This window comes from Amblyraja radiata, chromosome 10, assembly GCF_010909765.2.
Source record: "Amblyraja radiata isolate CabotCenter1 chromosome 10, sAmbRad1.1.pri, whole genome shotgun sequence".
Classification (NCBI taxonomy): domain Eukaryota; kingdom Metazoa; phylum Chordata; class Chondrichthyes; order Rajiformes; family Rajidae; genus Amblyraja; species Amblyraja radiata.
The window spans coordinates 57237899-57254454 of NC_045965.1; the positions used below are offsets into that span (position 1 = coordinate 57237899).

The 16556-nt window shown below is 42.8% G+C and overlaps 1 protein-coding gene across 3 annotated transcripts in view; it reads right to left on the reverse strand.

The window, feature by feature from the left end:
* mtf2 (metal response element binding transcription factor 2) overlaps nt 1-15602 on the reverse strand; it is a 28413-nt gene extending 12811 nt beyond the window's left edge. Inside the window, exons 1-6 of one of the 3 annotated variants that reach the window (XM_033028937.1) lie at nt 15437-15602; nt 8286-8512; nt 4758-4839; nt 3252-3347; nt 3062-3162; nt 1856-2004 (exon numbers count right to left, since the gene is read on the reverse strand). In XM_033028937.1, coding sequence (XP_032884828.1) covers nt 1856-2004; nt 3062-3162; nt 3252-3347; nt 4758-4839; nt 8286-8492 — 635 coding nt within the window. In that variant the 5' untranslated portion in view covers nt 8493-8512; nt 15437-15602. Of the gene's footprint in view, nt 1-1855; nt 2005-3061; nt 3163-3251; nt 3348-4757; nt 4840-8285; nt 8513-15300; nt 15382-15436 lie in introns of those variants that run through there. The other 2 variants (XM_033028936.1, XM_033028935.1) reach the window with 2 other exon arrangements.
* Nucleotides 15603-16556: the final 954 nt, after the last annotated feature.

A 16556-nucleotide genomic window follows, 5' to 3' on the forward strand; every position in this document is an offset into this window, starting at 1 on the left:
AGAACAAAACCTGCACATTTTTTTTTAAATATGAGAACATGCTCCAATTTTCCGAGTAGTAATTGTCCAATCAATGCACGTTTGACATTGAGGTCGGACACAAATTGACCAATTACGCCCTTTGTTTTATGGTCGCTAGGCAGCAAGGACGGTTGGTCGGTCAATCGATCAGTCTGTGGGTCGGTCTTGTCGGTAGGCCGATGGATGCTGTGGAGGATCGGTCGGGTCGTCGGTGGGTGGTGAGAGTGGCTGGGCCGCCGGTGGGTTCTGTGAGTGGTCAGTCCGGCTGTCGGTAGGCTGGTGTTGCAACGAGCGAGCGGGCGGACTGACGGAGCTATGAGGGTGCTGAAGGAGACCCGGGCAGCGTGCAGGGCAGTGCTGCTCCCCACCATCATTACCACAATGATCCAGAAGGGCATGCTAGCCGAGGTGGACGTGCTGCAGGGCCACACGTACGGAGCCCGCAGCCGGTCCCAAAGTAGCTCCAGCCGTGGGCAGCTCTGGAAAGGGGGGGGGGGGGGGGGGGCGAGTTAGGGTTAGGCATTTTCCTGTCAGTGGAAGATGCCTTAGCCTTCCCCCAGCCTGGCACTGCCCCAGTCCCACTATGGCTGTGACCCCCACTCTGCACACTGGCAGTCAGTGGGATTCAGTAAACGGGGGAACCCAGAGGAACTGCCCTCACCCATTAATTAGGCCGGTTCAGGAGCCGGACCTCTGCGGCAGTCTCATTCAAAATACACACTCACAACTATATTCATTATATTATTTTTATATAATATAATTATACATAATTATATCTGATTATGGTTTAAATAGACCGCAGCGCTGAATTAGGCTCCCCATGGTGTGACATGGGCATTGGACACTAGATGGCGCCTACTTTTTCAATCTCAATTTCTAATTAGTTTAATTAATTAATGTGCAACTTTTGGCACTGACGAGTTATGACTTCCTTCTCAATTATATTTTATCTAAATCTGTGAAAAATTTCATGTAGTTCCGAGACATGGGTCATGAAATTTAAATTCTAGACACATATTTGATGCTCGGCCCACAGCCTAAAAGCACTCCAAAGAGCAGGTGCTGAGTTAAAAGTCGATTGACACAAATAACAAAGATAAAAGTAATTGAACTGTCATAGGCCAACCCATTTGCTTTGTGTGTACCCATAGATTGCATACCAACAGCCCAATATTGAGAAACTACAGCTACAGTAAGTTGATGACCATGTCCTGGATTGGTCATGTAAATGACATGAGAACATCTTCATTGCCAATTGAACTTCAGCCTATAGCCACAAAAGAAAAATTAATCAAAATTAAAATTTAAGGCAAGTTTGCAACACCCCACTTGAAGACAAATTTGGCTGCATTGCTTCTGTCCAAGTGAAACACACTGGAATGGCAAACACATGCATCAATTTTGAATAGTACCAAGAAGCTAATGCTATAAAGAAAAAAAGGATCAGAACACGAATTAAGTTAAAATATTCAATTAATATTTGTCTGAAGGGCCATGACCCGAAACGTCACCCATTCCCTCTCTTCAGAGATGCTGCCTGTCCCGCTGAGTTACTCCAGCTTTTTGTGTCTATCTTCGGTTTAAGCCAGCATCTGCAGTTCCTTCCTACACAATTAATATTTTATTCAACTGAAGATTGTTTACGCCAAAATTAAACAAGAGTGCTTTACTCTCTTAGGAGGACAATGTCATTTTCCATGATCATGAGTGCCCTGAATCGGTTTAACTCAGAAAAGGACAGAAGGATGGGCTCTCCTTCATAGGGAATAGATGAACAGTTTTTATATATCAAGTAATATCACATTCAATCTAAATCACAAAATATTTCACTTACTCCCCAGGGCCTCCACAGTAACAATAACACTGCTCATGATTTGTTTTATGGCCTGCATCCCACTGAAGATCTTCCAACTGATATGGCAATGTCTGCTTCATGACTTGCAGAGCTTTGGCATTTGGTCCCTTCTTAAGAGCTCCGCCCCTCTGCAATGGAAGCAAAGTAAATCATAACTGATCAGTTAAAGCTACAAACCCCAAGGGTGAAAATGCCCAGGTACAGTTCCTGTATCCTAGTTTCAACTATTTTGACAATGTAGTAATTATTCCATCATTGGAATATTTATCAAATAAAGAGCACGGACGGGTACTTCACAGCACTCAAGATGCATCCTCTGCAATGAGAAACTTAGTGGAATGACCACTAAAAGTAATTACAGTATTACATTACTACATTCTGTAGCCCTGACCATTGTCATGTGCTGCTGTGCCAGGATGAGGGTTTAGCTCTCCTGTAGCAATGAAACAGTTAAAGTGAGCTCATCGCTGCACGATTCAGTGTGGAATGAGCCATGGAAGCAATGTGCAATGATGCTTTCAGGGCTGGTGTCGGATGAGTGATGTAGCCGCTCAATGCTAGGATGCAGGGCTGAGTTTAGCATCCTGGCTGGCAGTGGGTGAGTTACATTGCTGGGGACTGGCCTGACAGTGCACAAGAATCCTATAGTTTTCTCATCGCCTTCTTTGGATATGATGGAAATTGCCGACTCCCAAGCTCTTGTCTCACTGCACAACTTTCAGCAGCCTGCAGATCTCTTTGATGACAAGTTCGCAACAGGTGACTGACCATTAAATTTCTTATCAAAACATTTCTGAACTAGATCGAGCTGCACAGTGAAAAAGAGATAGCCATTTCCAACATAGCAAGAGATAAAGAAAGAAATCCCAACATTGTGTCAACATATGGTGCAGCAGCTTGTCCCCAGCAAAGGCCCCCTCAATTGTTGCACCAGGTACAGCCCAGCACATTACTTTGCTAGCCTGAACCCCTATTCACTCGACACTACACAGTGCTGCAATAAAGTCACTATTCCATTCCTTTGCATCAGGAGCACCAGAGGGGATTGTGCCAGGCTCCCGGTGTAACAGCTCACATCCCAAAGAGATGCCCTTTTAAAAATACAGTTGATATGAAGGACCAAGCGCACTATAACATATCAGTGGTCTGTGGGGCAGTACTAAATGGAGCATCAATGTACAATACCTTTGTGGTAGTGGCAAAGACACACTGACGGCACAACCACTTAGCATCCGAGGCAATCACACTTGAATCTATGTTAGGCATGTGACATTTCTGATGATAACCTATTGAAAAATAATTAGAATGTTAAAATACTTCATTGTTTAAAAATTACCTTTTCAAAACCCCAATTTTAGTTAGATTTTCAGTTTACCTTGTCCACACTTGTCACAGATAACCATTTCATTGGGTACTTCAGAGCACTCCTCCTGGCATATTGTGCAAACCATCTCTCCACCTCCACAGGCTCCTGGGGTTAAATGCAGTGATATCGTTTGCCCACATTTTAACAATCAAACAGTTGTTCACAAAAATAATTCAAGATTGTGTTGAACCTGCTTTGACATTTCAGCTACCTCAGATGATTAAAATTTTAAATTATTTAAAGATTAATATGGTCATTGTACCGAAACTACAGTACCAATGGTAATAGTAACTTTTTCAATCATTGGTGCTGGATCAAAATGATGATTGCCAATAATTAAACCATTCCAAGAAAGATGCCCATCGGCAGCTCATGGACATATACAGAAGGACAATTCTAGAATTTTACATTGCTACCAGCAACCACATTCAGAGAACATTAAATTTTCCTATAGCTTTCACTTTTAGCAAACTTAGAAAAACACAGCATATGAGGCATACTAACTTAAACCTAACCACGGAAAGGATGGCCATGATCTGATTGACTTAATAATTGTTCCAAAATGGAGTCTACTCTTTACAGCTAGATATTTTTCATACAAGCTCAAATTAATCTGCAAGTCAAAAAATAAAGTGGAAAATCAATGCCCGCAAAAAGCCAAATCAAGAGAAACCCGTGTAAAATAAGTTCTTTGAGTACTTGCCACACAAAGAGGGCGGCGGCAGTGGCACAGCAGCAATTGCTGCCTTACAGCGCCAGAGACCCGGGTTCGATACAGACTATGGGTGTTGTCTGTAATGAATTTGTACATTCTCCCCATGATGGCGTGGGTTTTCTCCGAGATTTTTGGTTTCCTCCCACATACCAAAGACGTACAGCTTTGTAGGTTAATTGGTTTGGTATAAGTGTAAATTGTCCCTAGTGTGTGTAGGATAGCGTTAATGTGCAGGGATCACTGATTGGTGCGGACTTGGTGGGCCAAGGGGCCTGTTTCCGTGCTGTATCTAATCTAAACTAACAACATTTTGAATTATGCAGCTTTGCCATTTCATTCCCTGCCTGTTCAAATCCATTACAAAGAATGCAAGTGTGACATCTTTGACCGAAATATTATATGGGAAGTGAAATTTGATTTTGATCATTCCTAAATGTGTAAAAAATAAATTCAATTACAAATAAGAGCTGAGAAAACTAAAATTTTGCTTAAATTCCCATAGATGTGCAAACTATAGATCAACCCATACTGGGGATCTTTTCTGTGATAATTTTCACCTTTCTGCATAATACTTCCCCTAAATCAATCACTCTTTACAATCTCCACCATGGGGGAAAAAAACACACCATGGCAGAATATCAGTGATCACCAAATTTAGTCTGCACAGGGAACCTGATATACAATCGATACTAAACTAACAAATCTGATGCCAAAAAACAGAAACGACTTACCCCAGATTCATGTACTAATCTCAACAAACTTGATTCCAACAAAGCATTAAGAAAATTAGAAATAGTTACCAGTCTGTATGTCTTTCCACAAGACCCAAGATTTTGAACTGTCTTCAAAGATGACAAAGCAGCTCTCTTTCTGTTTGTTTACCTTTAAAGGAAATTGGGAAGAAACATTATATTTTATAGAAATGCAGACTTAAAATACTCCCTTGATTTTCCCAATTATATTCACCTCATTCGTAGACACCTCTTTTCTCACCAAGCCAAGTAATTTTCAATTCAATTAGTAAAGGAAAGTAAATCCCTGGCCCCAAAGTATGAGTAGTAGCTTTGGGCGTTTACTCATTACAAAATACAATAATAATAATAATAATAATAATAAATACTTTATTGATCCCCTCAGGGAAATTCAGATGTCCAGAAGCCCCCAACCAACAAACCCACAGATTCAAAACGAACGCAGACAGAAAATACATAGAATACAATGTGGACACTACCTGAGAGCAATAAATACTTAAAAAGACCAATAATTAACAATTAAAAATTGCAAAATGCATCCCCCTACAGCCTAGCGGTCCGAATTATAAAATCTAATGGCTGCAGGGGTGAAGGATCTCCTGAAGCGCTCCGTTCTACAGGGCAGGGAGAGGAGCCGGTTGTTGTTCCGAGTGCTCTTTTGACTCTCCAGAATTATATGGAGGGGATGCCTGGGGTTTTTCAGAATGACCTGCACCTTGTGCCTCATACGCCTCTCAAGCACATCCATCCCAGAGTCTACTCTCCCCTCCAGCACCGAGCTAGCTCGTTTAACCAGTTTGACCAGCTTCTTGTTGTTTTTTGCACTAATGCTGTTGCCCCAGCAGACAACAGCGTAGAAAATAACACTTGCAACCACAGTGTTGTAAAACATGTGCAGCATCTCATTACACACATTGAAGGATTTGAGCCTTCTGAGGAAAAAGAGTCTGCTCTGGCCTTTTTTGTAGAGGGAGTCAGAGTTGACAGACCAGTCCAGTTTGTTATCAAGGTGCACTCCAAGGTATTTATATGTCTGCACCACCTCAAGGTCAGCCCCTGCAGCGTTGACCGGCTGAAGGGGGAGCTTGGACCTGCCAAAGTTAACCACCATCTCTTTAGTCTTAGTTGTGTTCAGGATGAGACAGTTCTCTTCACTCCAGGCACAAAAGGAACTGGTCAAGTTCCTGTATTCCTCCTCCTGCCCGTTCCTTACACATGCCACAATCAAAACTCAAATTCCCAATACAATGTAGCACTATTTGAAGTAGTTCCCCTATTATATCAATCAGGAAAATGCTTGGATGAACAAATATGCAGAAACTGATACAATACAAAAATATTCACATGATGCCCGAGAAAATGGGGACAAACAGCAATAATGACCCTACACGGCTGCACTGCCATAAAAACACCACGGCCAATCAATTTGAATTTCACCTTCCCACAATTTCTGTACGTCCCTCAATTGCTTTGGCAATCAAAAAAGATCAAACTTGAATCAATCCATAATATACAGTGTGCATGCGTAAGCTTCTGCAGAAGGAAAATAGCCACAATAAAAACAATGAACAGGAACTCCTAGATTTCTTGAATAACAGGCATTCCCTGAATCTTAATGCTGAAAAGACAATTGCACTCTCAATTTTCCCTACCACATTAGATCATGTTATGGTTCTCATACTCCATCAACCACATTCTTAGTCACCGTACTCACCTAAGTTACATATTTATTTTGCCGATTGTATCCCAGTTTTATTTTTCACCTACCATTGCATCAAACTCAGAAACATTATACCCCATAATTTCTTCAAAACCTTTGAATATGGTTGGTCAGAAATTTGAAACCCAAGGATTGATCCTTTCATTACCATATTAGTTCCAGCATAGAATAGAATGCCTTTTATTGTCATTCAAACAAACAAAAGTTTGAACAAAATTTCATTCCCTGGAGTCATAACAGCAAAAAAAAAAAAAAAGGTTTTTAAATGGTCAATCTAAAAGTGACCGGGCTATTCAAACTCTTAAATTCTCAATCCATGTTATTATCTCCAAGGCAACAAGCCCGTATTTATGTAATAATACTTCATCCTGCAGCATAAATGTTTTTTGAAGATCAACATGCCTTAATTTACTGGCTCTTTTTAGTATAGAATAGTATAGTATATCTTTATTGTCATTTTCCTGAGTACTCACATACCCAGAGGAAACAAAAAAACGTTGCTCAAGTGTCCATTCAGTGTGCAGTAAAAAATAAATAGAAATAAAAAAACATATATCATGAACAAATTAAACACTCTACTCTCTACTAAACATCAACAGGCGTTCCGATCGGCAGCGGCACGACAGTGGCTCTGCTGCAGTGTGTCCAGGTTGGTGGTTGGTGCGCGATACTTTGGCAGGGGGCAAAGTCCGTTTATCAGTCTTATAGCCTGCGGGAAGAAGCTGAGGAGCATCCTGCTGGTTTTGCAGCTAATGCTCCTGTACCTCTTCCCAGATGGCAGGATGGAGAATATGTGATGCGATGGGTGGTAGGGGTCTTTGATGATGGAGATGGCTCTGCTGATACATCTCTTCCTGTATATGTCCAGCAGGAAAGGGAGTGGAGCACCAATAATCCTGCTGGCGGTCTTCACAATCCTGTCTAGTTGGTGCCGTTCGTACGCCTTGCAGCTCCCGAACCAGGAAGTGATGCCTGGTTTTACCACTCTTCCGGCCAAAACGTCAAGAAAATGGTTTGAGAAAAAAGTTTCACGAGATCAACTCAGACCCATACTTTAAAAGTGTCACAAATAGATGTCAGGAACCTCCTTACAAGTGATTCTAGTTCTTCCTTTTGAATAGTTGTCTATATTTAATGTTTTCTACCTTTCAATCCAAGTGCTCCATAATCTCTGCGGCTAGATGATCAAAATCTGAGTATTTTACTATACTGGTCACTGATACTTAAAAGCCTTGTGTATATCAAAGCCACAGAGCAAGTCAGGTGTCAATCCCATTGACTTCTTCAGCATTACTAAACTCATGTTTCTTATTTTCAGCGTATAGTTCAAAAGTAGTTAATACTGTCTCTGTAATTTACTATTATACTAATCACACAACCTGTCTACTTTTGTCCATTCCAATTTTTTAACAACTTAATTTCACTGGGAGAGTAATTCGGCTAGATTAAGATCCTCGAGCAATTGTCCGATCCTCAATAGCAAAAAATAATCAATCCATCAGAAAATTCAAAACACTAGAGTTATAAAAAAAAGTAACACCAATCATAAGTAAGCAGTGGGCATCATGTATGAAATAAAATGAAGATATTAACACTTGACAGTATGAAATATTTGTGAATTTAATAGAACGTTTATGCATTCAGTTAATTTTTGTAACTGATTCTAGTGAGGAGGAAAATGAAAGTTGATTCATTCTTGAATTCTGGCTATCATTTTTGCAGACAATAATTTGTACCTCTTCCATAAAGCTAGAAAAGTTGAGACAAGATCCTTTACATTTACATTAGCCATTTTGCATGATCCTGTCTTGTTTCACAATAAACACACTTGAAGAACAAGAGTATATTAATTTTACCTTTTTGACTGTTCCAAGATAAAACAAGCCATCTGACCATCTGGCTAGGACATCCTGACCTTCTTCAAACTTGCATACTGGTCTTTTTCCTTTTGATCCATCTTGTAATGACAAGTGAACCGAGGACACTGGCGTCTTCAGGTTACGATGGGAGGGAGATAGTTTGTGGAGAGATGAGTTACCTACTCCCGTTCCGTCTCTGTCCATCAGGAAAATGGCATCATCAGCTGCAAATTAAAGTTCAAAATTAAGTCGTTTTATTATTTATCGACCATATTGCATTGTAAAGTCACATCTAGCATGGAGCTCCTGTATGTCCAGTCTAAGACGCAATGAAATTTGATCATACTTCCATTTCATCTGAAATTTTTCTAGTGCGTCACCCAATTTGCCATGAAATAAGACCCAACCTACACCATATTTGAGGGGAAGTGAAAGGTTCAATACAAGATTGGATTTGTGGTGTCTCTCAGAACATTTCAAATGTTTGTACTTAACAAAAAAAAAAATTCTGATACATATTCACTATTTCCCTCAATGTTGAAATAGAACAATATAAACAAAGGTTAACCAAACATTTGCTCCTTCATGACAAAGATAAAGGTATGACATTATACCAGCTAAAATGCTCTCCTAGCTCTCTAAAACTAAAATAGCCAAGAGCAAGTAACAGTGCCGATTTATTCATCAGTTGATAGACACAAAATGCTGGCATCTCTGGAGAGAAGGAATGGGTGACGTTTCGGGTCGAGACCCTTCTTCAGACTAAAAGTAGAAACATAGTCTGAAGAAGGGTCTCAACCAGAAACAGCCATTGAGAGAACAGTAAGTACAGCTAAAATGGACACAAAATGCTGGAGTAACTCAGCGGGCCAGGCAGCATCTCCGGAGAGGTGGATTGGGTGACGTTTCGGGTCGAGACCCTTCTTCAGACTAAAAGTAGAAACATAGTCTGAAGAAGGGTCTCAACCCGAAACAGCCATTGTGAGAACAGTAAGTAAAGCTAAGATAGACACAAAATGCTGGAGTAACTCAGCGGGCAAGGCAGCATCTCTGGAGAGGTGGATTGGGTGACGTTTCGGGTCGAGACCTTTCTACAGACTTCGACCCGAAACGTCATCCATTCCTTCTCTCCAGAGATGCTGCCTGACCCGAGTTACTCCAGCATTCTTTGTCTACCTTCAATTTAAACCAGCATCTGCAGTTCTTTCCTACACATTTTGTCCGCTCCATTGCGAAATTTGTTCATCAGTTGGCAGGTCCCAATCAAAAGTGGAGCTATGAAAATGGTCACAAAAGTTAGTGAGTAAATGTAGAAACATAGAAAAAAATAGGTGCAGGAGTATTCAAGCCATTTAATATGATCATGGCTGATCATCTAACATGAGTACCCCATTCCTGCTTTTCCCCCCATACCCCTTGATTCCTTTAGCCCCAAGAGCTAAATCCAACTCTCTCTTGAAAACATCGTGAATTAGCCTCCACTACCTGTTGTGCAGAGAATTCCACAGATTTTCAGTCCTAAATGGCCCACCCCTTATTCTTAAACTGTGAGCTCCGGTACAACATATTCTTCCAAACTAGGAAATAAAAATAGAATTTGGATTGCTCTATCGGGCTGTCACTCGGAATCCTATAAAGGAGACAAGACTTCCTTGCCCTACCCAATATTAATGGCCCAAACACTGCTGAAACATGAGTGCTGATCTCAAAGATCACTAACAGCCTCCCATTGATGAGCTCGTTTCATCCGATATGGTCCAAATCACATTCTTTAGCTGGAGGTCAGTTTCTAGTTTAATTGGCAATGCTTATACATCACAGCTTCGCACATCTATATTACTAAATCTCTGTTCTTGACCGCCTTTGGCCTTCTGTGCTGCGATTTCCGAGAGAACGCCGCCACCTACGGACGTCATTTTTGGCCACCTCGCTCAGAGCCCCCCTCCGCCGCATGTGTGCCGAGGAATTTTCCCGTCGATGAAAAATGACAGAGATATTAATGATTTTACAAAATTCCCCATTCTCTCTGCTGCCCCTGCTGGAGGGAGGGGGAGGGACTATAAAACCAGGAAGTGGTGTGCCTCAATCAGTCTCTGCAAGTGGTGTGCCTCAATCAGAGCTCTGAATAACACTGAACAAATGTCTCCACAGCTGTGAGTACCCATAATGTGGTTTGAAAATGAAATTATGGTTAGTTTGAGGAAAAAAGCACTGCCTGCAAATGGTTCAAAAGGGAACTGCAGATGCTGGAATATCGAAGGTACACAAAATTGCTGGAGGAACTCAGCGGGTGCAGCAGCATCTATGGAGCGAAGGAAATAGGCGACGTTTCGGGCCGAAACCCTTCTTCAGACTTCTTCGGCCTTCTTCGGCCCGAAACGTCGCCTATTTCCTTCGCTCCATAGATGCTGCTGCACCCGCTGAGTTCCTCCAGCAATTTTGTGTGCCTGCAAATGGTTGTTTGGGTTGAAGTAAAACGGCACTCTCTCTCTCTCCTCCTCTCTCTCCCCACCTCTTTCTCTTCTCCTCTCTCCCCCCTCTCCCTATCACCCCCCCTCCTCTCTCCTCTCCCCCCCCTCTCCTCTCTCCCCTCCCTCTCCTCTCTCCCCCTCTCCTCTCCTCCCCCTCTCCTCTCCTCCCCCTCTCTCGCCTCTTTTTCTCCCTCCTCCCCCTCCCCACCGTCCCTCCCCTAAACCCCCCTCCCCTCCACACCCCTACCCCCTTCCCTCCACCCTCCCTGCTCCCCACCTCACCCCCTCTCAGCACCCCCTCTCTCCTCCCCCACCTTTTCCCCCCTCACCCCACCCTCTTCTCCTCCTCTCCACCCCCCCATCCCTCTTGCCCCTCTGTGTCTGTCTCTCTCTCTGTCTCTGCCCCTTCTCTCTCTGCCCTCTCTCTCTAACCCCCCCCCCCCCCCTCTCTAGATGTGACTGCAAGTTGGGGGCTATGCGTCAGTAGATAGGGTGGCTATGGGGTAAAAGGAGCAAATTAATAATATTAATATAATATCAAGGGGGGTAATTAGCGCTGGGGGAACAGCACTTTTGGGGAGCAGACCCAACGGGTCTGCACTTGGTCTAGTCTTTTTCTAAATGTTTGCTTGTACATAAAGAACATAATCTAGTTGAACAAATTAGGTCATACAATTCCTTGAACCTGCTGCACCTTTCAATCAAGTCATCAAATCTGATCTTGACTAAACTGCACTTTTCTGTCTGTTAACCTTTAAAGTTCTCTATTGACAAGGCCCACAAAACAAGCCTGGAAAAACATTAGAGATCAAATGCATCTACTGGCCACACTGCAGAACCGCACTCTCATCAGTACTGATGCCTCACTCTTCTAATTACCTGCGTACTATATGCTTACTTTGTTTCATTCATAAGCACACCCAGATCTCTCTGTACTGAATTTTGTCATCTCCCTCCATTTAATATTCTGCAATTCCTCCACCAAAGAGTAAGTTCTGGTGTTTTCCACTTTTATTCCAGCTATGAATTTTTTACTTATTCACTTAACCTGTATCCACCTCGCAACATGCATTACCACCCATCTTTGCATCACTGGCAAATGTGACTACAAACGCACAGTTCCTTCATTCAAGACATTATGTGGGTTATAATTAGTTGACGTCACAGTACTGATTCCCGTGACATCCGACTATCTTGCTAACCTAAAAGTGATTCAATTATTCCAACTTAATTTATATTTGACCAATACAAATGGTCAACACTGACAGCCAGAGGAACCGAGGTTCAACTACTGTTTATGAAACTGAATGTTCATTCGTTTTTAAATATTCACAATTTTGTTAAGCTTCAAGTCTTTTAAGTTCCTGGGAACCATCATCTCCAAGAACCTTAAATGGGGGGCCACCATCGACTCCAGTCAAAAAGGCACAACAGAAGATGTACTTCCTACGGCAGCTGAGGAAGCACAATCTGCCACAGGCAATGAAGTTCCAATTCCATTCGGCCATCGTAGAGTCTGTCCTCACCTTCTCCATCATGGTCTGGTTTGGCTCAGCCACCAAGCACGACATCCGGAGGCTGCAGCGAATCGTCCGATCAGCTGAGAAGGTGATTGGCTGCGACCTTCCCTCCATTGACGAACTGTACACTGCAAAGGCCAGTAAGCGAGCGGGTAAGATCATCTCTGACCCCTCTCACTCTGGCCACAAACTCTTTGAATCGCTTCCCTCTGGAAGGCAACTCCGGATTGTCAAAGCTGCCACAGCCAGACATAAAAACAGCTTTTCTCCACGAGTAGTAGCTCTACTCAATAACCAAAAATCTGTAGCCTCATTTTACTCTGGTAGTTTATTTAATTCACGTTTAATCGATAATGTTTTACGTGCATTTCCTAACTGTCACTGTATGTTATGTTGTCACTTGGAGGCGGAACACCAAGGCAAATTCCTTGTATGCCAATAAACTTATTTATTCATTTTCAACAGCACAAAGGAAGGAAGAGTATCAAAAATTTAGATTAACTCTAACAGCTATCCCCAAAACCATTAGATACATTTAAATCACTAAACTAATTCAACTAAAAAGCTCTACTTACTCTGAAGAAAGGAACTGCAGATGCTGGTTTACATCGAAGATAGATATAAAATGCTGGGGTAACTCAGCAGAAAAGGGCAACATCTCTGGCGAGAAGGAATGGATGACGTTTCAGGTCAGTCTGAAGAAAGGTCTCGACCCGATACGTCACCCAATCCTCCTCTCCAGCGATGCTGCCTGGCCCGCAGAGTTACTCCAGCATTTTGTGTCTATCTTAGCTCTACTTACTTTTCTCGTCATCCATTCCTTCTTTGCAGTGCACAGCTATTTCTGCCCAATAATTTGAATAAGCACAGTGTGCTTGCTGAGATGTGACAGATAAGGGTATGGAGAGGTAGCAGCTAATGGTAAGTTCCTGTTATAGCTGGTGAAAATGATGTGAAGGATGGTGTACTGGGTGCATAGGCTAGTAGGACGAGAGGAGAGGACTATTGTATCTCTTTTCGTGGGAGAGTTAACATCAGAAATCTAAGAATGAAAGAAAATGCATGAGAGGGCTCCATCAACCACAGTAGAGATCATGTTTCCTGAAAAAGCTCATTTCAGATGTCCTAAAACGGATGGCCTCATGTTGAGAACAGATGCAGTGGAGACAGTGACTTGGGGAAAAATGGTTGGAAGACACAAAAAACAACCTATTTCTTTTCTCCAGATATGCTGTCTGACCCACTGAGTTACTCCAGCTTTCCGTGTCTACTTTCAAGTAACTGTAGATGACGGTTTACAAAAAAGTGTCCTGGAATAATTCAGCGGGTCAGGCAGCATCTCCAGAAAACATGAATGTGAAGTTAAGTCAGGACCCTTCTATAGAAGCTATGAAAGGGAGATCACCTGATGTGAAGAGGTGTCAAACTGCATTGGAGACAGCGTACTTGTGTTTGCTGGTGGTGCCTGGCCTCAACAAGGCAGTGGTCACTCAATCTGACCACCATGTTTACCCCTCCCCCTCCCCTGGTGGAATAACTAGATTGGGATTTGTACAAAGTGAGAGGAGTGTTACATGTTTGGTAGGGGAGAGGTTAGTGACTGAGAGGAATGGAGAAGTCGAGGCAGTTGACATAACAGCTATTGGAAATTAAAAAGCCCAAAAGGGATGCCAAGAGAAAAGGGAGTGTTGCAGGTGGAAGGGGACGCCACAACCCTCTCCATCCCCCATCTTGCTCCATTTTGCACCCTTTCTTGGATCCCTGTCACCTACTGGCCCATCTCACCCCTCCTCATACTGGCTATCTATCTTCCCTCTCCACTCTCAGTTATGATGTAGGGTCTCAACCCAAATTGCCAAAGAACCCCCCACCACACACATACAACATATGACGCTTGACCTGCTGAGTTCCTCCAGCAGTTTGTTTTCTCTCCAGACTCCAGGACTGCAGTCTCTTGTACCTGCATAAAATGAGGCTATGGGGACACATGTAAAGTTTGTACTGATGACATCAACAAGTTCCCTGATTTTATTTATTAATGGCACAGCAGCAGTGGGCGCTACTTTTCCAAACTTCCAAGCCCACAAAAATAAACTGAACAAATAAATTGTCAGTCTGAAGGGTCTCGACCCGAAACGTTGCCTATTCCTTCTCTCCATAGATGCTGCCTCACCCACTGAGTTTCTCCAGCATTTTTGTCTACCTTCGATTTTTCCAGCATCGGCAGTTCTTTCTTAAATAACTGACACAAATCATTTCATTATTTTCATGAAAACATTTAATAATTTCAACTGACAAAGTGAAGATAATCAATAATTTTAATTTTTTTGAATAAATGGTGCATATAGGGTTTGACTTTCTGAAGCTTTAAAACCAGATTTCCAAGGTATTTGCTTTAATTAAAACAGTTTGTTACAAAATGTAACAATGAAAAGGGCCATTGATTCACTTAGTTGCATCAAAATACATTAAATTAAATTAAAATCTCACCCAAATTAAAAAATGTGTTCATCGCGATAACACCACATAATACATAAAATAGAACATGCTATAACTGTTAGGATATTGTTAAACCAACTTTAAATGCAGCTTCCCAGAGTTAAAATTCCACTAACAAAAATTGAATCCAAAACATTTAAAGGCAAGTTCATACTAACAAATTGCCTTACATCATGTTATAGTAGCATCCTATTCACGCAAATTCATTGAAATTCTGCCCAATTTGCAGTATCTTGTACAAAATGTACAATGAATTCGAACGTTAAACTTTTTTTAAGAAAACGGAACCTCACTAAGATATCAATAAAGGTTCAGGCTGGTGAACCCCTGGCCACTCCCTTCAGTCGATTAAAATGGGCAGAAATCGAATCCCCTCCAACCTGTTTGACTTCATCTTAAACAAAGACGGTGGGCAAATGTAAACAATGAAGAAAATAACGCGCCCAAAATCGACTTCTGCGAGCCACAACGAAGCAGGCGCGGAAGATATGAAAGTAACCCGCAGTTTCCCCATCTACTGACCAGACACCCCGGGGCTACTTCCTCTCACGGAAACGAGAACCGAGAGGCCCATCTCTCTCTCTTGGCTCCAGAAGCCCTCTCCTCTCTTTAAAACAAAAACACACAAAGAAAATATAATTTAGATGGCGCCGCTCACCTCATTCGGCCACTGTAGTGAAATCACACCTGTCTATTTAAAAGCATGCAGAGCTGTACGAGGCTACCCCTCTCATCGGAGCCGTTTCTCTCACTCTCACTCAACACCAGCTCCACTCACACCGTCGCCATTTTGGTTTCCCGCGGGCTCGGCTGTGCATTGTGGGGGTGGGGAGGAGGAAGCCGGCGCATGCGCGTTGCCCACAGGCGCGGGATGAAGGTAGGTGATGAGCACAGATGTACGTCCATCACCTTCAGCAAGCCCAGGAGCAAACTCACTCCGCCTCTTCCCAAACATTCTGCAGGAGGCAAGAGTAACCCGATCTAGTTCGATAGCAGGCAAAACAAAGCTTTTCACTGTACCTTGGTACTTGTGACAATAATAGCTGTTACTGGCTTTATCTTGCTCTAAACGTAATTCCCTTATCATGTATTTGTATACTGAATGGCTCGATTGTAATCATGTATTGTCGATCCGCAAACTGGTTAGCACGCAACAATAGCTTTTCACTGTACTTCGGTACTCGTGACCACAATAACCCAGATGCAAAGAGGGGCACTCATGTTGAGCTTTTTTTTGTTCTGAGCAAGATTCCAGCGATTGCAGTTCCTTGTGTCTCCAGTTTGTGGTGGAGATGCAATGACAAAGATTTAAAGACTGCATTGATGAACTCCAGAAATTGTTCATTCCTGTCTGCAATGTTCCCTCTAAGCTGTGCGGTGTGCGCGCGCATTCACGTTTTGCAACCAGCGCACAAACAAAATTTATGTGCGCACAAAAGGATTTCCGCGGATTTGGAAATTTGGAGAAAAAAAAATTTCTCCGCTATAAATGATATAGCTGCAGCTGCAGCCCGATCCAGCACCGGGGACAGCTGCTGCCCGCTCTGGCATCGGGGAAATCATCAATTGGACCCCTTTCGCGGGTCACATCCGGTCCGCGGGCGCGCTTCACCCGGCGGAGGGCCAGGGTCGCCCTCCTCAAAAATGGCGGCACTGCTTTTTACGCACGATTCGAGGCGGGCAACAACACCCCTAGTTCGCCGGCTAACAACAACATCGTCAGCGCGCTGGCTAGCGAGGCTGGAGAGAGTTCCACTGCTGGGGATGTGCACACAGTC